This window comes from Myotis yumanensis, unplaced genomic scaffold (genome assembly GCF_028538775.1).
Source record: "Myotis yumanensis isolate MYYU_CA2020_CCGP unplaced genomic scaffold, mMyoYum1.0.hap1 SCAF_10, whole genome shotgun sequence".
NCBI classification, from domain to species: Eukaryota; Metazoa; Chordata; class Mammalia; order Chiroptera; family Vespertilionidae; genus Myotis; species Myotis yumanensis.
This window is the reverse complement of record NW_027223761.1, coordinates 43,450,562-43,475,868: the sequence shown is the minus strand read 5'-3', so window position 1 is coordinate 43,475,868 and position 25,307 is coordinate 43,450,562. Positions and strand designations below refer to the sequence as shown.

Genomic DNA, 25,307 nt, shown 5'->3' with positions numbered 1-25,307 from the left:
CCCCAGGATTCCTGACCAGGCCCTGCCCGGCGCTCCAGGGAGCCTGCCCTGAGCAGTGAATACTCCTGCTTCCCATGGCCCTGCCGCCTCCCCTGCCCGAGTGGTGGCAGGACCATGCTCTGCCTTGAGGAATGTCTTGATCTGTGGTCTTGGTTCACCACACTAGTCACTGTTACCTTGCTGTGGGTGTCCTTCTCTCAACTGACTCTGCCCACAAGAGCTCTTTAGGAGTGACAGTAAGTCATAATCAGACCTGGGGGCCCCCAAAGAAGCCATACTGTGCGTGCCTGCCCAGGAGCAGGGGCATGGGAAGGACGTTCATGGACCAGCTGGTTGATTCGTTGTTCTGGGGAACGTCTTGACCTGACTGAGCCAAACAGGCAAGTTCCCGGTTGAGGGTCCTATATTAGTCAGAAGGCTGGAAGGAAGCAATTACTCTCCAATGGTTCAAAACAAGAGACTTAATGATGGGACTGCTGTTCTGAGGTGTGGGTAGGTTAAGGCAACAAACAAAGGATGGTGAGGCACCCACCCAGCACCCAGAGACTAGAGCTGAAGGAAGGGCAGGAATCGTGTTACTGGAGCCCAGTGAGAGGTAGGGCTGCCTGGCAGGAATGAGATCAAGGAGGGAGTGGAGAAGGCACTAAAAGCAGGGAGGGAGAGGAAGGAAAAATAGCCCTTCCCCTTCTCTCAGCCTCAATCTCCTGTTGTTTCTCATTGTCCAAAACCAAGTGGAAACCAGTTGGCAAGGGGGCCTTAGTGATGCAGCCCACGGTGGCTGCCTCCTAGGGCACAGTGCAGGGCCAAGAGTCTGGGTGGGGGTGCAAATAGAGACTAACCATCTCCAGATATGCCTGAAAAACTGTCACCCAGATGGACTATCTGGATGATGCCTATGGCCTTGACCCAGTCATTTCTCTGAGATCAGAGGTGGCTGGAGACAGTTTTTCTGCCTGCCCCAGAGAGAAAAGACCAAGCTTCACCTTTACATTCATTTTGCTACCGTCCAGAAAGCACTGTCTAGTCTTGATAGTTATAGAACCAGAGAATGACAGAGTCACATGGGCCTCAAGGGTAACCATCCCAAATATGCAGAGTGAGAGCTGGGTCCCAGGGTCCCAGGGTCCCAGGGCTGATGTCTGACGACATTGGAGAGGTATTCTGTATCTAGACTATGCAGTTATGGCCACATAACTAGAAAGCAGCAGAGCCACAATTCAAACTGGTCAGTCTGACTTCGAATTTGACCCAAGCTCTTAACCAAGACCCTAAGCTGAGTGCCCAGTCTGCAGTGAGGAAAGGCACTGGAGTTAGTGTGACCCAGCTCAAGGTGCCTTGTTCTTCAGACTGGTCCATCTCTCCTTTATGGACCATGCATCCACAAGCCTCTCCCTGGGAGGGCAGCAGTGAGGTCACAGGCCCAGTGCAGGGCATGAGGACAAACGGCTGAATCTGAACAGACAATAGGCCTATGCAGCCCTAGGCACGCTCTCCCTTATGGTGCTGTATTGGGCCTTCTAGTCTGCGACCTGGCTGCCCACACCTAATGTTCCACAGCTGGTAAACCTCTGGGTCTTCAAGTATTAAAACCACCCATCCAGCAGGCCTCATCCTAGCTGCTGGGGATACAGTGACAATAAAGATATTCTCCCAGAGATCTATGGGGTTGGGGAGCACTAACAGGATGGGTGAGACAGGCAATACACATGGCTATATCAGAACATGATCAATGCCATAAAGGAGGATTGCTTTTAAATTTAGAGCAAACAGCTAAGTAGGACACTCAAGGCCCAGTCTGCCTTTGCAGGCTCATTTTCCAGGACTCACTACTCAGACTGTTCCTAAACACGACCCAGGCCCACACACCTGTGGTTTTTGCTCTCACTGTCCCTCTCCTGGGAGTGAGTGTGTACCTTCCATACATCAAGGCCCACTTCCAGTGCTGCAGTAACCATCTGCTCAAATGAACTGTGGCAGCCCAGTTCCCAAGAGGAGGGGCTGGGTGAGTCCAGAAACTATTATAGGGTGGTTAACCTCTGGACACTGGAATCGGACCATCTGGGTTCAAATCCTGCTTCTTTCTAACTACCTGATCCCGGTCAAGTTACTTAACCTCTCTGAACCTCAGTTTCTACATCCTTTCAGTCAGGATAATTGGGTGTGTGAGCATCGATTGGTTAACACACTGAAAGCTCTCAGAGCTGTGCCTGGTACTCCATAAGCATGCAAGAAATGTTAGCTATTATTATTACAGCTATTATTAGGAGCCAGCCTGGTGCACTGGTAAACAACTCCTCACACCCAAGCAAAGCTAGTGAGGACACACACCGGCTCAACACACAGCCACACTGGGAGATGGGGCAGGGTGGGGAACCGTGACCCCATTTTAAGTTGAGTGGAGGCTCCACGGAGACACAGGCATTCATTCACTTAACAGATATTTTGGGGACAATTTCCACGTGGCAGGTACTTCCTCTCTTTCCATACCAAACTTACTGAATCCTCAGAGGAGGGTCTGAGGGCCCTGGATTTTAAACAAGCCTCCCTAGGTGGCTCTCAGCTCAGGCAAATCTGGAAAATCCTTGGGTCCTAGAATGCTAGGGCAAGCATCTTGCCATATTCCAAGTTGGGACCTGGGTTTTATGGGGGATACCTCTTTGGTGGCAGATTTGCATAGCAGTTGGCAGCACAGATCCTGGAGGCTGATTAATTGGGTACAAATCTCAGTTTGCTCCTCATTGACTGTGTAACCCTGGGGTAAAATGCGGCTAATAGCACCTACAACAGAGTTGTTGTAAGAATTAAATTAATTATTTAGGTAAAGTGCTGACACATAGTAACTATTATAAAGTATGAGCTATTATCATCACTGTGCCCCGTCTAGACAAGCATCAGAGAGAAGGCGGGGGTGGCGGATTTGCTGCTTTTTACCCCAGGATTGGCTCTGTCTACAGAGTTGGCGGCGGCGGCGTCTGTCTCTTCAGGGAAATTCACCACCTGCTCCCTTCTGCTGGAAGAGCTTTCCCGAGCCAGGGAATTCCCTCCCATAGCAACTAATAGCAGCCCCCGGCCTTCTGATGCCACGTGCTCTGCCCACAGCAGCACAGTGAGAATCAGATCACATCTCGGGCAGAGGCTGGACTGAGAAGACGGGCAGGTTTTGGTGCTGGAGGTGTCCATTTAGGAGGGCTGAAAATAAGAGGTGGGGAGCAGGTTCCCGGGGGGGGCTCCTCTCCACACACTGGGCCGGCTAGGGCGGAGGGTGGTGCCCAGGCCACAGGACGTGAGTGTGGATGTGCCGCAGACAGGGGAAGGGTGGGTGCCCAGGAAGGAGAGGCAGGATGCCAGGGCATCTGCCAGCCCTCGGGACGCTCATTTTGGCCCGCTGCCCTCCCACGGCAGGGAGCAGGCAAGTGTTTTGTTTTGGCATTAACTGGGCAGGCTGTGGGAAATAGGCAGCAGGCTTCCTGAGCTGAGCCGGCCTGCTCCCTTCACAGGCCTGAGCACAATGGTTACAGAGCTGCCACCTCCCTGTCCTGCTGTCCCTCCCCCACAACTCCACCTCCCTCCCTTGGTCCCTGACTGACCCCCATCCCTCAGCTCAGCCTGGAGGGTCCTTCCCATGGAAGGGCTCACAGAAGGGGGGGCACCCCCCCCCCCCCCCCCCACCTTCCAGGCTGGGCTTTGAGAAACTCCCTGGTGTTACAGATGAGGAACCGAAGGCCGAGGGAGGGCTGGGACTTCCCAGGGCCTCACAGTGAGTCAGGGGCAAAACCGGGGACTGTAGTTGGGCTTAACTTCTTCCCATGGGAATTCCTCTTTTTGGGTTTTATTTTTTAAAATTCACAAACTAAATCAGAACAAAATGAAGAGAAAAAACTGAAGGAAAACATATGCACACACAAAGGAAACGCACATGTGTGGGCCAGCACAGTTGCAGGCATTTTATATAAACATTCCCGTTTAATTCCCACCACACCCTGCAAAAAATCCTTACTCTCCTTTATGGACAAGGGAGCTCAGTTGAAAAGAGGTTTCGGGACTCAGTCAAGAACCCAAAGCTAGGCAGAGAAGGAACAGGACATCTAACTGAGGATTGTCTGACCCCCAAGTCCCCATGATGTCACCCTCCCACCCAAACCTGACTGCTTTACCCATCAGTCCTAGTTTCCCAGAGCTGTAATTGCAGGATAGCTCCCAGGGGGGAGACCCTCATGGGAGTCCCACATACTGGGAGGCAGTCAGTCGCTCAGCCTTTTCTGATCTATCCCAGGATGGGCAGTCACTTGCTCACATAGCTCCTCAGCCCTTTATAGATCACATACCTGTTACTTCATTTATCCTGTACCCCTCCTCCCCCCAGGACAGAATTTGTGATGTGCCAAAGGTCACACTCAGCAAGTGCCTGGCAAAGATAGGACTAGAACCTTGGTGTCCTGCCTCCTGATGTTAAAACCATGTGACTGCCACCTCCTGGGACAGGCTGTCCTTTCCTCCCCACCCCAAGTTGTAACACTCCCCGACAAGGGTGCCAGCTGACCAGATAATTCCCTGCCCCAGAGCGTGCCTCTCAAGGATTCGCCTCGGGCTTTAGATCCCTGCCACCACCTGGTGGAATTTGGGTCCCTAACTCTCCTGGCCCTACATACCCTAGACTCACTGCTGTGACCTTTGGTTCATGTGTTGAGATTGGGAGCTCCTGGAGTGCAGGGCCTATCCCAGAGACCTGCTTATGCCTGAGCCCAGAATAAGGGGGTTGTTGAGTGATGTAGGATGGAATCCAAGGTCCAGGTCTGCCATAGACTCACTTTGTGTCCGAGGGAGAGCCCCTGCCCTCTTCTGGTGGCCACAGATCTTGAAGCCTCATTCCAGTGGACTGTGACTGTCTTGGGAGCTGAGACAGGCATACTCCCACAGCACGCTGACGGTGTTGAGGGGATTAACTCAGGCAGGAGCAAAGGCCCATATGTGTGCATATGGGTTGGAGGTGGAGGGGGAAAGGTGCCTAGGGTAGAAGGGAGGTGAATGGGAATGGGGTCCACAGACTGCATTGTCTGCAGCAGCATCCAAAGCTAGGCAGGAAGTAGCTGGCCTCTGCCAATGTGAGTGGAGGATAATGACAGAGCAGGAAAGGGAGCAGGCTCTGAACAAAGCTATGAACCCCCCTTCACGAAGGGTAGGGTGGGTGCCTGGGGGCAGTATGGGCAGATGGGATGGTGACCACCTTCTCGGGAGAGAGCTTTAGGTGGAGTGCCTTTCCTCAGTGCCCACTCTGGACTGGGGTGGGGTGTTGTTCATGTTCTAGCCATGTTTAAGGGCTGCTGCAAACTGGTTTCTCTTGGGAGCCCTGTGGGATACTGGAATAGCTTATCTTCCAATGCCCACTCACAGTGGCATATACCTGCTCCAGGCCAGCTTTCAATCCTGGCTATGACTTAAACTTCGAATCATATTCCTTCTGGGAGATTGGACAGCAGCACACATGCTGGAGGGAAAGCCCAGCTTCAGAGTCAGAGGGAGCCAGGGGCCACCCCTGGCTCTTCTGTCCTAGCTATGTGACCCTGGGCAGGTCATTTCACTCTGAGCCTCAGTCTGTGAAATCTGTGAAATGGGGTCATATATATTATGAGGGGTTGTTGTCAGGATTAGAAACTATGTAAATGACATGCCTAATTCAATGCCTGGAACATGGAAGAGGCAGCATAAATGGTAGCTGTTATTACTTCCTTCCCAGGGTGTGAATCCCATCTGTGGCCTCCTTAAGGAAGAGAGCCAGCACCTGTTTGCACAGGCCCAGGGATGGGGGAGCTCATCCCCTCTCGGTGCGGCTCTGCCTGGAAACCTCCTTCCCTAGGTGCAGCTGAGCTCTGACCTAGCTCTGTCTCTGGGGCCACAGTGCATGCTGCTTTGTGGCCATGGGACAGCTCTGTGGCATCTCCCCCAAAGAATTTCAAGTAGCATGGTGATTGCCCGAGTTTCAGGAGCAAGGCTCTGAAAGTGCCTAACCTGGTTCAAAGGAGTACATTTTAATTAATTAATTTATTGATTGATGAGAGAGAGAGAGAGAGAGAGAGAGAGAGAGATTGATTTGTTGTTTCACTTATTATGCACTCATTGGTTGATTATTATATGTGCCCTGACCCGGGATTGAACCCACAACCTTGGGGTATTGGGACAATGCTCTAACCAACTGAGCTACCTGGCCAGGACAGAGGGGTATATTTTATATCGGGCTTGCATAAATCACAGAAACCCCTTTCTCCATCCCTGTGAGCTTAGAATGTATGGATTTTACCCTCCCAAGTCTGCTTTTTTCCTGTGTGAACTTTCCCAATTCCTTTGAACAGTCCCCACAGAAGCAGATGGGAGAACTGGGTTCTAGTCCCAAATCTATCACTTCACGAAACGTCACTTATTTTCATCGAGTCTCCAGTTCCTCATTTGTAAAATGAAGAAAGTAATGCTATCTCATAGAATTACAATGAAGATTAGCTTGAAAAAGTAACATGAAAATTCGGGGTTTGGGAAAGGCACTTGGTAAATATCAAACATATTTTTTAAAATCGTATTTTTGAAAAAGCAGTTAGTAGGTAGCCCATCTGGTGTTGCCTCTTAGCTTTTTATAACATCTCCAAAGGAAATGATCCCAGAAAGTCAATGCCATTCCTGGTTTCAGAATAATGGCAAAGTAGGTGGAGGATGCCCTCCTAAAGTCATAAAGTGAAGCCCCGGGATTTGACTTAATCTATGAAGAGCCTACTAAGCTCCGGGCTCATTCACTTACCTTATTCTGCAGTTGGGACCAAGGCCCAGAGAAGGCCGAGCAGATCAGTTGGGAGGCTGGATCCCAAGTCTCCCAACATCCAGCACCTTTATACCCCACGCTTCCTGCCAGAGGAGGGAGGTGAAGGGAGGACAGTCTCTGGGCCAGACTAGATACACCCAGGACTAGGATGCAGCAAATCTTTGTTAAACACCTTCTATGTGTTTACTACCTCTGGGCAGGCACTGTTACCCTCACCCCCTTCCCAAATAAGCCAGTGTCATTCATGACATGGTTGGTCTGGAACTCAGCCTTAGGGAAGGCCTAGTCAGGGGTGGGCAAACTTTTTGACTCTAGGGCCACAATGGGTTCTTAAACTGGACCGGAGGGCCGGAACAAAAGCATGGATGGAGTGTTTGTGTGAACTAATATAAATTCAAAGTAAACATCATTACATAAAAGGGTACGGTCTTTTTTTTTTTTTAGTTTTACTCATTTGAAACGGGCCGGATCCGGCCAGCGGGCCATAGTTTGCCCACGGCTGGCCTAGGCTGATGATAGAGTCTTGCTTACCCCTGTATCCCAGGTGTCTGGTATAAGGCTTGGCACAAAACAGGACCTTAGCAAATATTTTTTGGATGAATGATGAATCAGTGAGCACTTATTGAGCACGATGTGCTAGGTTCTGTGGTAGGAGAAATTCTATTTAGTCAACAAGCCTGCAAACTGGTATTATATCCCTATTTTATGAGTGAGGAAATAAGGAAAGAGGGGAATTGATTAGCTCAAGGACTCACAATGAATTGGTGCTGGAGCTGAGACTGGCTACCACTGTCCTGGTCCTGGGCTCTCTAGCCTTTGACCCACAGTCATCTGGGAGCTGGGCCTCCACTCACTATTTATTCCCTTGCCCCAGGCCTTCTCTGATCGTAGTTGAGGGCTCTGGTGAAGACTTTTGAACGGCTTCAAGGAAACTAGAAATGTCAAGTCTGTTCTGCTAGTTCATACACAGCTCTAGATTGAATCTGACTCAAGCATAACTCTGATTCTATCACCTCCTTATCTAAGAATCTAGGCTAAGTCAATGTAAACAACCTGGGTTCAAGTTCCATTTTCCCAATTTCTGGCCACGTAGCTTTCAGCAAATTACGTACTTAGGTCTCTCCAGGCCTCACTCACTTTCCTGCTTTGTGTGATTACACACTTCTGAGAGCATGTGTCTGAGAGACCAACTTCTGATAAAATTATGGGGCAATGTAGTTCATCTTCCACACAGACCTGTGGCTCCAGAAGAGGTATTTTCATTCTTCTAAGGACCCCAAGGAAAGCGGATACCCCTCCCCCAGATGGTCTGGACAGAGCAGGAAGGCGGGGAGGGGAGGAGGGAGAGGAGGCAATGCCTGGATGAGCATCCTCATTGGCAAATGAAGAAGCCCGAGCTCACCCAGGCCGTTAGGGGCAGGCAGAGCACACAGGTACGAGGTCCTGATTCCCAGACAAGGGCTTCCGTTGCCCCTGCTGCCTCCTCTACTTTTCCTCATGGTTATCATCTGAAGGAATGGGCGGAGGAAACAAGTTATAGAGGCAAAGGAAGGACCCTTGGAGCCTGGGAGTGGGGAAGGCAGAGGGGAGGGGGAAGGGAACCGCCTGCTCCCTGGAGGGAGAGCTGCATCTGTTTCTTTATAACCCCAAACCCCCTTCGTGTCACTAGTCCTACTATGTGACCGTCAGAAAATCCTGTCCTCTGTGGGCCGTAGCCTCTCCATCTGTGAAAGGGGCCCTGGCCTTCATGACCTCACTGTTCCCTTCCAGCAGAGTTCATGCTCTGTGGCCTCAACGCCCTGTAGCGGAGGGCCGTCGTTGCTTTTCTTTGCAGGGCAACTAGACCACCCCCCCACCCCCGACCCCAGTAACAGGCACCCTGCGGGCCACTGCGAAAGGATTTGTTCAAACTCCATCCGCTCGCTCGGGAGAGAGGCGTGCTGGAGGACCCCAGAAGTAGCAGAAAACAGAACTCTCCTCCTGCCCTCCCCTCATTGTGAAAACTTCACTGCCAGCGCCCAGGTCCCCCCGATCCCGCACGAACCCTGCGGTCGCCAAAACCAGCGGGGGGGCAGGGGCGGCTGGTGCGCGTGCGTCGCCGCAGAGCCCCCACTCGCCCACGTGCGCGCCCCCGCGCGGAGGTGCGCGCCGCGGCCGGCTGGCGGGAAAGCGCGCGGGAAGCCCCCGGCGGCTCCCGGTGTGGGGGAGGGAGGGCTGGAGGCGTTCGGAACGTGCCACTCGGGGAGAGGACGGGGGGATTTTCGTGCTCGACTAGCGTTTCTGCCCTTCCTATTTGCTGACAGGCCCGTTAGTTTCCCCCCCCCCGTCCCCGCCACGAAACCGAGCCCCACGCCGCGGCCACGCTCGCCCTCTGCAACCCAGCTCTGGCCCGAGCGGTCTCCGCCGCCGCCGGAGTGGGGCGCTGCGCCGCGCGCTGGGGCCGGAAATTCCCGCGGCCCGAGTGGAGGAGCCGGAGCCGAGAGCGTGGCGCCGCCTTCCACCTCCCCGCGCTGGGCGGGGGCGTTGGGCCCAGCGAGGGCCGGGCCGCCTGAGTTGGGGCCGAGGGAGCCCGACTCTGCGAGGAGCCCGAGCCGGCGGCGGGCGGGGAGCCGGAAGACACAGCTGCTCCTCCGGAGCCGCTGGGCGAGCCGGGAGCCCTTGCGCCCCAGCTCCGGGCCCCCGCCCCCTCGCGGTCTCCGCCTCCTGCGCGCACACACCCCCGGGGCCGCTGGAGCCCCGGGCCTGCCCGGCTCCTCCTTCTCTTCACTCTCGCCCGTGACCGGGTCCTCCTGCCGCCCGCCTTGCTCCCTCCGGGGCGAGTCCTCATCCTCGTCCTCAAGCTCTCCTTTCAAACACGCACGCTTGCTGGGCCGGTCCCTCTTCTCGGCCCTTCTCCTTTCTCTTACCCCAGCTAACGCCGCCGTCGGGGGAGGATTGATGTCCCTTCAGCATCATGCAGCCGCCGCCGAGGAAGGTGAGGGTGCTGGAGGGAGGCTTTGGGGCTTTGGGGGGGATGCGTCCAAGGAACGCGGCTGGGGCGATCGCTGCGACCCCTCCCCCTTTCCGCACCGGGCCGTGCCCGCCGTAGCCTCTGGCTTGTCACCGAGTTGCTGCCGGTTCCAGACGGGTGAGGTGCCTTTCTCGATGAAGGGGCGGCCGGGGTTCGCCCTCTCCACCGCGGTGGACCCCCCGACATCTCACAAGAGTTTCGGGTGCACATTTGTGTGTGTGTGTGTGCGCGCGCATGGCAGTGCTGCTCGCTGCAAAGTGCATTCTCGGGGCTGCACTGTGGGGAGGCGGGGGAGCCCTTGCAGCTTTGCAGAGCCTTGTGCTTGTGTGATTGTTTAGTCTGCACCAGGTTGGAGCCCTCCAGCCGCTTGTCGCCATCCTCGCCCATTTGCAGATTTGCAGGCAATTTGTTTCCAGCCTAGCCTGAAGGTTTGGCCTGCTTTTCCCACGGGGCGGGCCGAAAAGAACTTGGAATAGTTATCGCCCCCCATCCTAGGGATAAACAAGGTTTTAAGCATTGACCAGTCTTGCCATTCTCAACCCCCCCCCTCCCCCTTCCCGTTCCGTTCCTCCGGTAGGGGACCTTGGAGGCGGTGGCAGTGCCCCTGGGAGAACGAGAATCCGGCGGTGCATGGCGTGTATCGCGATCTGGGCTTGGGGTGGGAGTGACGGGTCTCCGGGGTTGTCAGCAGCCTCCCTGCTGCGCCCCTTTGAGAACCGCCTCTCTGCCCTCTTCTCCAGCTTTCCCAAGGGCTGAGGCTGTGTTCTTGTCTTTTTAATCCTGCAGATGGTTACTCAGTGTCTACTCTGGGCGCTGGGTGGAGGAGGCTGTTCCAGCCTCCCCTCCTGGGCAAACATTTACTGAATGCCTCACTTGTGTCTTCTTCCTTTTCTTTGTTTTCTTCTCTTCCCTTCTCTCTTCTCTTCTCTTCTCTTCTCTTCTCTTCTCTTCTCTTCTCTTCTCTTCTCTTCTCTCTTCTCTCTTTTTCCTCTCCCTGCCCTTCCCTGTCCTTTCTCTCCCTTCTTAATCCGATTTCTCCAGTTATGGGTCTTTTTTCTTTCACACATGTACCCCCACCCCTCCGGGTAGTCCCGCTGCCACGGGGGAGATTCCAGGCCCACTGGACCTGGAACCCTGGGGTGCCGGCCTGGCGGGGCGAGGCACTGGCCAGCTTGCATTTGCTGTTCTAGCTGTTTGAAGTGGAGCCGCCACAGGAACCGGCTTGCTGGGGAGGCTTAAAAGCATTGCATATCCCAGAAGGTCACTTTTGCTTTCTCCTTTGTGAGAAAGAGATTGTGATTTGATGCGCTGTCAGCAAGTGGAGGGCATCATCCTGAGACAGTGTGCTTTCTCGCAGCCATTATGGAATAATTTATGTAGTTGATTCAAGCATGTAACTTCATTATTGTGTACATTTCAGTCATTATATATTAGGCATTCTTATATACTCCCTTCTCCCGGTTCCACTCTGCTCACCATTTCTGGTGGTTAATGTCGTGGAGTCCTTTTTGGAAGAAATAGAAGACAGAATCTTAAAACTTTAAGAAGACCTAGATATCTGCTGAGCTCGTGCATGAAGTAGGATGATTGGCAGTTTATTTTGCACCTCTTTCATCTGTAGTTTTTATATTTGTGTATTTATATTTAACCTGTTTCCAGTTATTTGTCTAGAATTGTTATTAAATATCTTTAGTTAACAAAATTAGGTGACAAATAATGGCTTTATGGCAGTGGTTCTCAACCTTCCTAATGCCGCGACCCTTTAATACAGTTCCTCATGTTGTGGTGACCCCCAACCATAAAATTATTTTCGTTGCTACTTCATAACTGTAATGTTGCTACTGTTATGAATCGTAATGTAAATATCTGATATGCAGGATGTATTTTCATTGTTACAAATTGAACATAATTAAAGCATAGTGATGAATCACAAAAACAATATGTAATTATATATGTGTTTTCCGATGGTCTTAGGCAACCCCTGCGAAAGGGTCGTTCGACCCCCAAAGGGGTCGCGACCCACAGGTTGAGAACCACTGCTTTATGGTCTTCAGGGGAGAGGTGAGCAAGAGGTATATATTCTGACAAGTATTTAGTATTTTCCTTAAGTAGTTTTTGTTGTTGTTAAAGTTGCAGTAAGGTCTTATAAATACATGGTGTATTTTAGGTGAAAGTTACACAAGAACTGAAAAACATTCAAGTTGAACAGATGACAAAACTTCAAGCCAAACATCAAGCAGAATGTGACTTGCTTGAAGATATGAGGTAAGGTTATAGTAACTAGTTTGAACTTCTATATCTGTTTCAAAGAACCTTTTAGTTACCAAACCCCAGGAACTGATGATGGAATTTCCTTTTGGATTTCCTGCTTTAAGGCTGTTAGAGCTTTGACTCAGCTAGAAATTATTACTGGAACTAACACAATACAAGCTTTTTTCTTTTAGTGGGAGAACCTATAACGTACACATACTATTATGAAAAAACAAGGGTCTTAAAATTTACCTGTCAAAATATAGTCACTGAAGTAGAAATTCTTATTTAAATAATCTTTCTACTGAATTGTAACATTTATTGACCTTTACAATTTCACACAGATTTTTAGAGTAACACCTCTGGTTAATGGTTAATATCTGGGGTTGAGCCAGTCAACCTCAGATGAGTATATACTGGCATTATTTGTTAGAACATGACAAATATCACTTTGTCTTTGAACATTAAATTCAGTGGAAAATGTATCCTGTTTTATCATTAAAGTTACCTTGTTTCATATTCACAGTAACTTTAAATTTAAAAGATAAGACATTGTGTCAGCATTGTGAAAGTCAGTATCTTTCTTTATAGAGGGAAGCATAACTCATTTTATTGAAACACCATTTTATTTCACAATCCTATAATACAAACCGATAGTTTAACCACCATACCTTGGTAAAGGGTGGAAAATGCTTTGCATGTTGAAACAGTATGGCTACAAGTCTTATTTCCCTTTAGTGATATGTTTGTCGAATTGGAACTGGGTCTAAGCCTTATCAGTTGCCTATTTTTCCTATGGTGTACAACTTTATGTTGAATTCATTCTATTAATTTACTATAAAAGAAGAATACACTAACTCCTTCAAAATAATGAAGCACCCGTTAATTCTTGCAGCAACAATCTCTGTATTTACACGTTGTATATAAGTACTGATATGCTCTACATCAAATAGCACAGTACATTTTAAAGTGCCCTCCCCCATCCCTCCTTTTAAGTCTATCTTCCACATTATCATCAGTTAGCTTTCGAAAAACATTGCTTCTTATATATCAGGTTCTCTGTGGCCTTCTGGATAAAGACCAAAACACCTTGTCGTGGCCTTCTGCAACCCAGCTACAAGCTTCCTTTGCTGACTTAATTACTACCATTTCATGCCCATGCATCCTTCCTGCTTAATCTCCCTGCTCTGGCCCCTCAGGACTTTTGGTTATCTAATTGTGTTTTCTACATTCATGCCTTTGTAGTGTTGTTCTCTTTGCCTGCTGTGTCGTTCCTCCTGCTTTTTCACCTGGCAAATTCTGGTTACCATTACCTTTATAAGTTTGTTGTTCTCTGTGATCTCAAAGAGTTTTGATTTTGTACATGCTTCTGGCTTTCCTCTTCATGAGAATTCCTTTAAGTTAGGGTCTAAATTACTTGTTTTGTGTCTTTGTACCCTTTATTTAGGCTGGCAGAATTGATCAATTTAATTGCATCATATTTTTTGTTTTGATTTTTAGAGAGAGGAAGGGAGAAAGGGGGAGAGAGAGAGAGAGAGAGATCTGAGAGAGAAACATCAACTGGTTGCCTCCCATACGCGCTGACTGGGAACTCAACCTGCCATGCTTTGGCGTGTGTGATGACCCTTCAACACACTGAGCCACACCACCAGGCTGCACCTTATTTGTTTGTAAGTGCGATATTTTATAAGCTCATTTGTAGGGGCTATAGTCTGTTGAGCTTGTGTTATACTTTGATTCACATGAGCACTTTAAAATGTACTGTGCTATTTGATGTAGAGCATATCAGTATTTATACACAACGTGTAAATACAGAGATTGTTGTTGCTGCAAGAATTAATGGGTTCTTCATTATTTTGAAGGCGTTAGTGTATTCTTCTTTTATAGTAAATTAATAGAATGAATTCCTTCACTCCTATGTGGCTGTGGGCAGAATACTATATTACTTACTAAAATATGAGTTTAGGTTTGCCCTTTTTAAAAATTGATTTCAGAGAGAGGAAGGAAGAGGGAGAGATGGCAACAGCAATGATGAGAGAGAATCATTTATCAACTGCCTGCTGCGTACCTCCCGCTGGGGAGCAAGCCTGAAACCTGGGCACATGCCCCAACCAGGGATCAAGACCAGGAACCAAACTGTGACCTCTTGGTTGAGAGGTCGACGCTCTACCACTGAGCAACCCCAGCCAGGCATTTTTCTGCTTTCAATGATAATACTGAATTGGAAGTTGAAAATTGCCTACTCTTTAGTATTCATGATAACTTTAGTTGCTTGAGGAGGGAGGAGGTCTGGCTTTTCTGGTCTGTTGTAGCAAGTGGAATGACCTTTTAAAAATTCATTAGAAATCTCTGAACTGGGGTTTTTGTATATGTTATTTTGAAAAGGATCTTGCCTGCTCTCACCTCCCTCCTCTCTCAAACCCTGCAGACTGCACTCCTTTTAACCTGTGGCCCCCCAAACAGTGTTATTACTCAACTTAAGTGAGTGTGAATTTATTTAAAAAGGTGCAAATAGCAGATTATTCTTAATATAAAGAAATTAGTAGTAGAAACGTTTTTATGACTTTAAACAAAGTTAAAAAAGAAAAAAAAAACCTCAACACATTAAGCTGTAAATAGAATTTTATGCTTGGTTATTGCTAGTTCTTACCCCTCTCCCCTCTGCTCATCTTCTGGAATTTCGAAGGGAGGAAACCAATTATAATATGTATTTTTCCTTTGCTCTCTTCCTCTTTTTTCAGTTCATTAGTTTCAGGGATACATTTGGAAGCTGGTCTGTTGGGAGAAAAGTATTGGAAGGAGAGATAACTCATTTGTTATTAATCAGGGACATTCCATGCTTTGGGGAGATTCTATTCTGAAGTGTTTCCTGTTGACTTTTGCTGTCAGCAGTAGACAAGCACACTTCACTCTCTTTTTAATTATTTTTTCCTCTCTTTGTTTTCTAAGGACCCTCATAAGTAAGTTTCTAGATGCTGTAGTATGTATTGTTTATTAGTGTTATGTATTTAGTATTGTTTATTACTATGATGTGCTCTCAGTAAAGAAAGTTCTTTGCAAGCACCCACAATGTGAAGAAATATCCTTTTAGCGGACATTTTTAGGGTGTCATTATATAATATGGGAAAATCATGGAATTTTAGAGTCAGGTGGATATTATCACATTTGTTGATTTTTACAGATGAAAATGGAAACTGAGGCACAGTGAGATGAAATGAATCATATTAAGGAGGACCCTAAGATGGTTCTCCTAATTTCTAGACTAGTACACTTATCTGTATTTCCCAAGTTTTTTAACTAAAGAACTCATCATGGTCTCATTTTTTGGAAACATTTTGCCTTTCAAAAAGTACATTTTAACTAATAGTTTGTTTTCCTATTTTTTACTTTTCATACCTTAAGCTGTCAGTCAGCTTTGAATCATATTTTAAAACTACTAACATGAAACTAGCCAGAAGGCAGATCCCTAAAACCTTACCTCAGAGAAGGCTGAGTGTATGGTTTCTCTCAGATGTTCTGAAAAACTGAAACTGGCTCAAGAAGCACCTGTCCTTCCTTTGTTGACACCTGGAGGTCTAATGACGTCAAGTAAGGAATTACTGTACTATATGATACTTTCTCTAAACTGTAGTTTCATGGGAGTCACTGGGGATTGGATTCTGAAGTCTGCTCATGGATGCTCTGAGACTTTCATGTCTAGAAAGGAACTTTAGCGGTAATCTGGTCTAGAGGAATTTTTAAAACAGGTTTATTGAGATATAATTCACATAACATACAATTAATCCATTTAAAGATTTTTAGTATATTCATAGGGTTGTACAGCCACCACTACACTTGAACTTTAGAACATTTTTGTCCTGCCTAAAAGAACCTCTGGCCGGCCAGTGTGGTTCAGTGGTTGATTGCTGGTCAGGGCACATGCCCAGGTTGCAGGTATAATTCCCAGTAGGGGGCCTGCAGGAGACAGCAGATTGATGTTTCTATTTCTGTCCCTCTCCCTTCTTCTCTCTAAAAAATCAATAAAATAACAAAATTAAAGAAAATCACAAAAAACTCTGTACTTCTCCAGCCCTAAGCAATTACTTGCTCTCTATAGAAATGGAATCTATATAAATGGAATCATACAATATGTGGTCGTTTTTGACTGGCTTTTACTTGGCATAGTGTTTTCAAGGTTCATCCATGCTGTAACATCAGTACTTCATTCCTTTCTGTTGCCAAATAATATTCCATTATATGGATATACCACAATTTATTAATCTAATCATTAATCGATGGTTTGTTTGGCTATTATTAATAATGCTTCTTTGAACATTCATGTACAAATTTTTGTGTGCAATGTTTTTATTTATCTTGGGTATATACCTAGTGGTGGAATTGCTGGATCATGTAGTAACTCTATGAGGATCTTTCAAACTGTTTTCCAAGGTGGCTGTACCATTTTATATTCCTACTAGCAATAATGTATGAAGGTTCCAGTTTCTCCACATCTTTGCCAATGCTTGTGGTCTGTCTTTTGATTATAGAATTCTAGTGTGTGAATGGTATCATATTGTGGCTTTGATTTGTATTTTCCTAATGGCTTATGATTTTGAGCATTTTTTCATGTGCTTATTGGCCATTTGTATATCTTCTTAGGAGAAATGTCTATCCAAATCCTTTGCCCATTTTTTTAATTGAGTTATTTGTTGTTTTCTTATTGTGTTGTGAGAGTTCTATATACATATATATAAAATATATACACATACATATGTACATAAATATACATGTATTTGTATATAAATAAATATATATAATCAGCTTTATGGTTTGCAAATATATACTGTATTTGCAGTATTGTCCCACTCTGTGGGAGAGTCACCTGAGGTGATTTTTACGTTCACTGAATTTTGGGAACCACTGAAGTGGTGGGAAGAAGAAGGACTTTGAAAGTAGACCAGAGATTGGAACCCAGCTCTGCCACTTATTAGCTGGGTTATCTTCGGCAAGAGACTAAGGTTCCCTGAGCCTCATATTTTATGTATATAAAGCAAGGTTCATGCCTACCTTTTTGCTTTTCTGTAAGAGTTGAATGAGATATGTGAAATGCCCAGTGTGGTAGGTATTCAGCATTGGAAACTACTATTAGTGGAAATTGAAGGCTGGGAAGGATGTTGTCTTATTCAAGGTAACAGAAAAACTCATTGTTTCATTACTTCTAGAGAAGCACTGTTTTTACATTTTTACACTTTTGAAATCCGGATACTTCTTACAGTTGCTTTTGGCCATGATGCAGTTGTCATTGTCTCTTTAGGCCAGGGGTCCTCAAACTTTTTAAACAGGGGGCCAGTTCACTGCCCCTCAGACCGTTGGAGGGCCGGACTATAGTTTAAAAAAAAACTATGAACAAATTCCTATGCATACTGCACATATCTTATTTTGAAGTAAAAGAACAAAACGGGAACAAATACAATATTTGTATTTGCATGTGGCCCGCGGGCCGTAGTTTGAGGACCCCTGCTTTAGGCAGAGAGTTTGCAGAATAGGTATCAGCAGGCTTGGAAGAAAATTCCAGAGATAAAGGTTGGAATACAGATCTTGGAGCACCTGGGCTTTTGGTGACACAGATTATGATATTGTGTGGAGTCGGGCCAGTGTGGCTCAGTTGGTTGGACGTTGTCCCGTGTATCAAAAGGTTGGTGGTTCGTGCCCTCGCTGGTTTGGCTCAGTGGATAGAGCATGGACCTGCAGACTGAAGGGTCCTGGGTTTGGTTCCAGTCAAGGGCACATGCTCAGGCTGCAGGCTCAATCCCAGTAGGGGGCATGCAGGAGGCAGCCAATCAATGATTCTCTCTCATCATTGATGTTTTTCTCTCTCTCTCTCCCTCTCCCTTTCTCTCTAAAATCAATAAAAATATATATTTTTAAAAAAGGTTGCCAGTTTGATTCCCGGTCAGAGCACATGCCCAGGTTGTGGACTTGATCCCCAGTTGAGGTGCATGTGGGAGGTATCCAATTGATGTGTCTCTCTCACATTGATGTTTTGCTGTCTCCCATTCCCCCTCTCCCTTCTTCTCTCTCTAAAATAAATGAACACAACAACATATGATTTTGTGTGGGAAAACATGGGTATTGACTAATTCAAAAGAGTTCAAGTCTACATGTGGCCAGTTTATGCACCAATTTATTTTATCTTTTAGAAATTATGCACAAGAGTAATACATGCTAAAAGTATAAGTTTAAAGGTTATTTTCAATAAGAATAAATAAAAATAGTAAGTGTCAGGCCACTCTATCAATTTAATTGGCAGCATTTTTCCATAGTGGAACATAATGTGTCTTGCAATTGGTGGTATTTTAGATATGATAAAAACTGGAAGCAGCAGATCAGGTACTGGACTCTGGTCTTTTCTTCACTTACTCAGCAGTCGTTGCTTCTCAATCTAGTGTTCTTTCAGACTAGAACTTAAAAGAGATGCAGACCATGAGATGGAGAATTTTTTAAAAACAGGGTTACAAAGAAAAAGATAAGTAGGACCATAAATATGTCATTGAGAGAGAGGGGAGAAAAAAGATGACCTGATTTTAAAATTAGAAGAAAACATGAAACTTAACTGACTAAATGAATTTAAATTTTAAATATATACTTCCACATGATGGTCAGTTGTGGAGGATACAAAGAGTAGGAGATACAAGCTAGGCAGAGGAAGAAAGAGGGAAATAGAGTTTGAGAGAGTCTAGTTAATAAAACTTGTCACAGACCACTGCTTACTTCACCTGAAAGAGTCGGGTTTTAATAATACCTCTTCCTATTACTATTTAATAACTTATGAACTCATAACCCATTGTTCATAGATCCTTATGTACTCCTAAAATTTGAAGATTTGGTTCTGAACGGGATAGCCATTGCAGCCCACTTCGGGGAGAAGTTGCTTTATGATTTATAGACTTGAATGGAGGATACTTTCATGAACCAGATGGAATTGAACTAGGGACTAATAATGAGTGTTACCTACCACTTGGGTTAAGAATAGAGGGGTTGAAGAATGTTTGTGTGCACCCTTTCTTGATTTGGTCTTTTTAGCCACACCCAGCTGTGTAAGTAGGAGAGATGGTGAAAGTGATCTGTGTGGTGGGGTAGCTGTGATATACTTCAACTAGCACTAGCTTAGAGGCATACAACCTGGCTTGAATTCTAGTTCTTAATCTCTTATTAACTGTGTGACTTTGGCCACAAGTCACCTAAATTTCTCTGAGCTTCATGTTTCTCATCAATAAAATGGTAATAATTATATTTTATGGGATCATTTTTATAATGAAACAGTAATGCATATAAAGACTCTCTTGCAAGTGTCTGGAACATAATAGATGCTCAGTAACTGCATGTAGACTGTGATTTTAGTTGTGAACATCAACTCAGAAATTATGTCTGTGACTTGTCATCCCCTAAGGCAGTGGTTCTCAACCTTCCTAATGCCGCGACCCTTTAATACAGTTCCTCATGTTGTGGTGACCCCCAACCATAAGATTATTTTCGTTGCTACTTCATAACTGTAATTTTGCTACTGTTATGAATCGTAATGTAAATATCTGATATGCAGGATGTATTTTCATTGTTACAAATTGAACATAATTAAAGCCTAGTGATGAATCACAAAAACAATATGTAATTATATATGTGTTTTCAGATGGTCTTAGGCGACCCCTTGTGAAAGGGTAGTTCGACCCCCAAAGGGGTCGCGACCCACAGGTTGAGAACCGCTGCCCTAAGGAGTTAACCTGTGGATTAAAAAATGTAATGGACCTCAAAGATAAACTGTTCAAGTGATTCTAAAGAATTTCCTTCACCCAGTTCAGCAGTCCTGGGTACTATCCATCGCTCTGTGTGTTGGTAATGATTCTCTTCACTATTGCTGGATGGGTTCTGCAACTCCAAGCATGATATTCTCATGCAACAACTTTAGGTGGAAGAAGAGGAGGGAAGGACAGTGTCTCCTTATGCAGATTTTCCCTCCCTTCCTCCCCTCCTCCTTTCCTTCTATTAGTGAAGACAATGTCTATGAGAAATTATCCCAGCAGACTTTCCCTTATATCTCATTGGCTGAGTTTGCTTCGTATGCCCGTGCATGCTTAGCTGCAAAGGAGGCCGGGGATGTGATTATCTTCTTGTAGAGGTGGGTTTTGCCAGCAAGAAATAGGTGTTGGTTACCAGTAATATGGCTTTTGCCACATTACTGTCTTGCCAGTTTGCCACAGGGACTCATTTCTCATTTACTCCTAGTGCTGGCCATAAAAGTGTAAAAAATATTTTGGGGTTAGATTGTGAAAGACACAGCTAGATTGGGAATAAGAAACTCTTTAGAAACCTTGTATCTCCTCCTTCCAACTACTTTTGAATTAGATGTCTTAGGTCAGGAGTAGGTTTTTGTGTTGCCATAGGTAGGCCAGAGGCCAAGAATCTCTTAGGATTCTCCTCTTAGGAATGCCGGAGTGGTTAAATATCGTGTCACTTTTGGTCTTCTGATAATTTGGAGAAATGGTGCCTACAGGCCCACCAGGCAGTTGTATTTTTGCTGCATTCCTTTTACTTCTCGGGTGAAAGCATTAATATGTAGTGAAGTGGTTAATCTGAAAGCAGGGAAGGACAAATAAGAGCAAAAATACTCCTAGCTGAATAATTTGCCCCTTGATTGAGGATTGGCCATTTAGTCTTGAAAGTATAAAGTATAAAGCCTTTTACCTGAGGAGCCCTGTGGTGGTTAAGTCAGTGTTTTTCTTTGTAAATTCTTCGAATGTTCACATGAATCCCACAGATGCTGTTCTGTTTTGTTGGTGTCAGTGTTCAGGAATGATCTGCTGCATAAGCAGGAATTAGTTTCTAAGTCTGGATTGTGCTGTTGGCTTTTCAGTGATTAATTTGGGAACTAGGCACAGAAACTTGTAACCCTCTGCTTTGTTCCATTGCTGCAGATTTCCTGTCATGTGCTGGTCAGGACTAACTTAACAGAACTTGGCTGATATTCTTACTTCATTTTATTGTGTCCTCGAAGTATCCCTTGGTCATGCTTTATTTAACATTTCACTTGGTCTCCTTTTTGGCATTCATGTATGAGTGTCTTGTCATCCAGATGTTTTCTGTTTTGTAAACTTTGCAATAATCCCAATTCAAAAAGAAAATGTTATTTCTGGTGTTATGAAAAGTATTAGTATGTCCATGTTCCCACAGGAAACAACTGGGAGTATATGTCCCTTGATTATATTTTAGCAGTATTTGTTTTCCCCCATTGGCGGCTGGAGAATGGGGGTGAGAGCCAGAGACTTTTCATTATACACCTTTTTTTGGTATGTTTTGAATTATTGGACTAAATATTCTCTACTCTCAAAACTAAAATTTAGTGATTTTGTATTGGTAACATTTTACTGCATGTCTGTTAATATAAATGTTGTAAAATTCTTATTAGTTGAAGATAAAATATCATTTTAGGCTTTTAATTAGTTTTTAATGAAGTTATTTTTATTATTAATAGACTTTACAGTATATTTCCAATATGTATAAATATTAAGAATACTTGATTCACAAACTTCTCTTTTTCTTTTCTTTTTAAAAAATTTTTATGTTAATCCTCACCCAAGGATATTTTTTCCATTGATTTTTAGAGAGACTACAAGGGAGGTGATAGGGTGGGGAGGGAGAGAGAGAGAGAGAGAGAGAGAGAGAGAGAGAGAGAGAGAGAAACATCGATGTGAGAAAGACACATTTATTGGGTGCCTCCCATATGCCCCAGGGGGGACGGAGATGGAACCTGCAACCCAGATATGCCCTTGATTAGGAATCGAACCTGAGACCCTTCAGTGGGCAGGTTACCACTCTGTCCATTGAGCCACTCTGGCCATAGCACAAACTTCTCTTCATAAAATGACTGGTCTTTAGCTCGTTGTAGCTTGGAGTTGGGGAAATAGGCTGTGTGCTACTTTCCTTTCCTTCTAGAATTGTTTTGTCCCCAAAGAGGCAAACATTTAAGGTGTTCAGATTCCTCTCTAGTTTCAAATTTTATTTTATCTGACTTTATCCAAAGGTTTTACATTATAGTCATTTAAAATATTTTTTCTATGGTAAGATATATTTTGCATTATTAGCCAACTTGCTCCATGGGGAACTGTTTAGTCTGTGTTACTATAGAGGTATTTTATATAAATAGTTTTCTCAGCTATATTGAGCTAATTGAATATTTTTAGTATTCTATTTTCAACTCTTGCATTTTTAACTCTACCTCTTTCTGTTTTTCAAGTGGTTCTAGTTGTTACACCATGCATTTTTAATTTATCACTGTATACTTAGAGTTAATATTATACCACTCCACATAAGATGCTTACAAACAATTCAGTTCCTCCACCCCAGACTTTGTGTTGCATACTTTATAAACCTTATAATACAATGTTAGTTGTGCTTTAAACACAGTTATCCTTTACAGAGATTAAGAGAAGGAAAAGGGTCTTTTATGTTTACCAATTTTAGCTCTCTTCTTTCCTTCCCAAGACCAGCACATAGTTTAGAGTTTCAATCTGGTATCATTTCCTTTTGGGCTGAAGAACTTCCTTCAGTTTCTAGTGCAGTTCTGCTGGTGACAATTCTCTTAGCTTTCACTTATCTGAAAGTGTCTTTACTTCACCCTGTTTTTGGAAGATAATTTTTGCTGGATATAGAATTCTGGGTTGACAGTTGGCCACTCCATTGTCTTCTGGGCTTTACTGTTTCTGATGGAAGTTAGCTATTATTTATTTACTTGTTCTCTTCTGTGTAATGTGCCTCCCCTCCCCCCATAGCTTTTTCCTCATTATGTTCGGTTTTCTGCATGTTGAATATGATGTGAGCAATGGGGTATCTTCACTTGGACTATACTGATTTTTTTTAAATCTATAGGTGATGTTTTTCAACAAAAATTGGGGATTTTAGGGTCATTATTTCTTCAAATATTTTTTTCTGCCCCATTCTCTGTTCTTTGCTTTTTGGACTCCGAGTACACATATGTTAAACTGATTTTAATCTGTGTCTTTGGATTGGCTAATTTCTATTTGTCTCTCCTCTGTAGTTTAAAATTGACCTTTAAGCCCATCCAGTACAGTTTGCATTTCTGATATTGTACCTTTAAATGCTAGAATATTTATAAAAGCTGTTTTAAAGCTCTTGCCTGCTGTTTCCAACATTGCAGTCATGCCATGGTCTGTTTCCATTGAATGCTTCTGTGATTATGGGTCATGTTTTCCTGCTTATTTGCATATTTAGTAATTTTTTATTAATCGGGCATGTGGATGACACATCATAAGAAGTCTCTGTTGTGTTGTCTTTCTTTAGAGCAGCGGCTCTCAACCTGTGGGTCGCGACCCCTTTGGCGGTCGAACGACCCTTTCCCAGGGGTCGCCTAAGACCATCCTGCATATCAGATATTTACATTACGATTCATAACAGTAGCAACATTACAGTTATGAAGTAGCAACGAAAATAATTTTATGGTTGGGCCACAACATGAGGAACTGTATTTAAAGGGCCAGAAGGTTGAGAACCACTGCTTTAGAGAGTGTTGAATTTGCAGGCTTCACCTGAAAGCCTGAATGCCCAGGGTGTACAGCTATGTCTCCTCCCTGGCTGACCTGGAATTCCACTTTTAAAAAAAATGTTTTTATTGATTTTTAGAGCGGAAGGGAGAGGGATAGAGAAATAGAAACATCGATAACAGAGAAACATCATGGATTGGCTGCTTCCTGTACAACCCCTACTGGGGATCAGTCCTGCAACCCGGGCATGTGTCCCAACTGAGAATGGAACCTTTGACCTCTTGGTTCCCGGGTCAACAATCCACCACTGAGCCACACTGGCTGAATGAATTCCACTGTTTTGCAGAAATGTGCAGCTTCTGGTATTTGTTCAGCTCTCAGGCGTAACTTTACTACACCTCATGGAATCTCACCCTGGCTTATTTGTAGCTCAGTACTCAGAAGAGGGTGGTTAAGGGACACCCCCCCCCTGCCATGCAGATTTCTGGGGCCACCCCTTTTGCATTGTTGCTTCCTTCCCAGTATCTGTCCTGTCCATTCTAGCCCATTCCAGTAGCCTAGCACTGGGATCTCTGCCTCTCAGTTCGGTGAGACCATCATGCTTGGCTGAGGCTCCACTTCCTGTGGTACAGTTGGGAAAGGGTCCCAGGCAGAAAGCTGGAGCGATTGTGATTCACACCTCCTGTGTGCTGGCTGTTTCATACCTGAACAGAGCAGAGTTATATATTTTATCCAGTTTTATAGATAGTCCTTAGGAAGGCTAGTCTGGTGCCAGTTACTTCATCATGGCGAGAAATGGAAGTCTACGTCTCAGATGTATTGGAGGAAGATATTTAACTGTCTTTAAATACATAAGTAAAATCATGTATTTATACATATTTAATATCTATATTAATATCTTAATACATATTTAATATCTTAATTAATCCTCTGCTTTTGGATATATGAGTTTAGATACTCCATATCTAAATGTATGTATACTGTAGCATAGGAATTTTTTTAACAGCTTTATTAAGATATAATTCACATACTATGTAATTCACTCATTTAAAATGTATAATTTGGTGGCTTTTGGTATATTCATCCATTACCACATAAACTTGAGAACATTTGCATTACCACACACACAAAAACCCCACATCCCTTAGCCATTATCCTTCCCCTCTCCCTCCATTTGCCCAGCCCTAGGCAACCACTAATGTACTTTCTATAGATTTATTTGTTATAGGCATTTCATATACATGAAATGGTACAATATGTGGTCTGTTGTAATTGGGTTCTTTCACTCAGCATAATGTTTTCAAGGTTCATTAATGTAGCATCTATCAGTACTTAATTCCTTTTTATTGCTAAATAATATTCCATTGTTTGTATAAATCACATTTTATTAATTCACTTATCAGTTGAACATTTGGATTGTTTTGCTTTTGTCTACTGTGCATAACATTTCTATGAACATTCATGTGTAAGTTTTTTTCATGTATATCTGTTTTCATTTCTCTTGGGTTATGCCTAAGAGTAGAATTGCTGAGTAATCTGTTTTACGATTCTAGCAACTGCCAGACTGTTTTTCAAAGGAACTATACCATTTTACATTCTCACCAGCAATGTATGAGGGTTCCGATTTCTCCATATCCTGTCAATATTTGCTTTTGAACATTAATTATATTAGTATATCAAAGCCTCCTAGTAACTGTGCATTATATTATTA

The 25,307-nt window shown here is 44.7% G+C and overlaps 1 protein-coding gene across 1 annotated transcript in view; it reads left to right on the top strand.

Annotated features, from left to right (window-relative positions):
- The first annotated feature begins 9,521 nt into the window (after window positions 1-9,521).
- FCHSD2 (FCH and double SH3 domains 2) overlaps window positions 9,522-25,307 on the top strand; it is a 164,209-nt gene continuing 148,423 nt past the window's right edge. Inside the window, exons 1-2 of the mRNA XM_070425571.1 lie at window positions 9,522-9,779; window positions 11,983-12,080. Of these exons, the coding sequence (XP_070281672.1) occupies window positions 9,759-9,779; window positions 11,983-12,080 (119 nt within the window). The 5' untranslated portion in view covers window positions 9,522-9,758. The remainder of the gene's footprint in view (window positions 9,780-11,982; window positions 12,081-25,307) is intronic.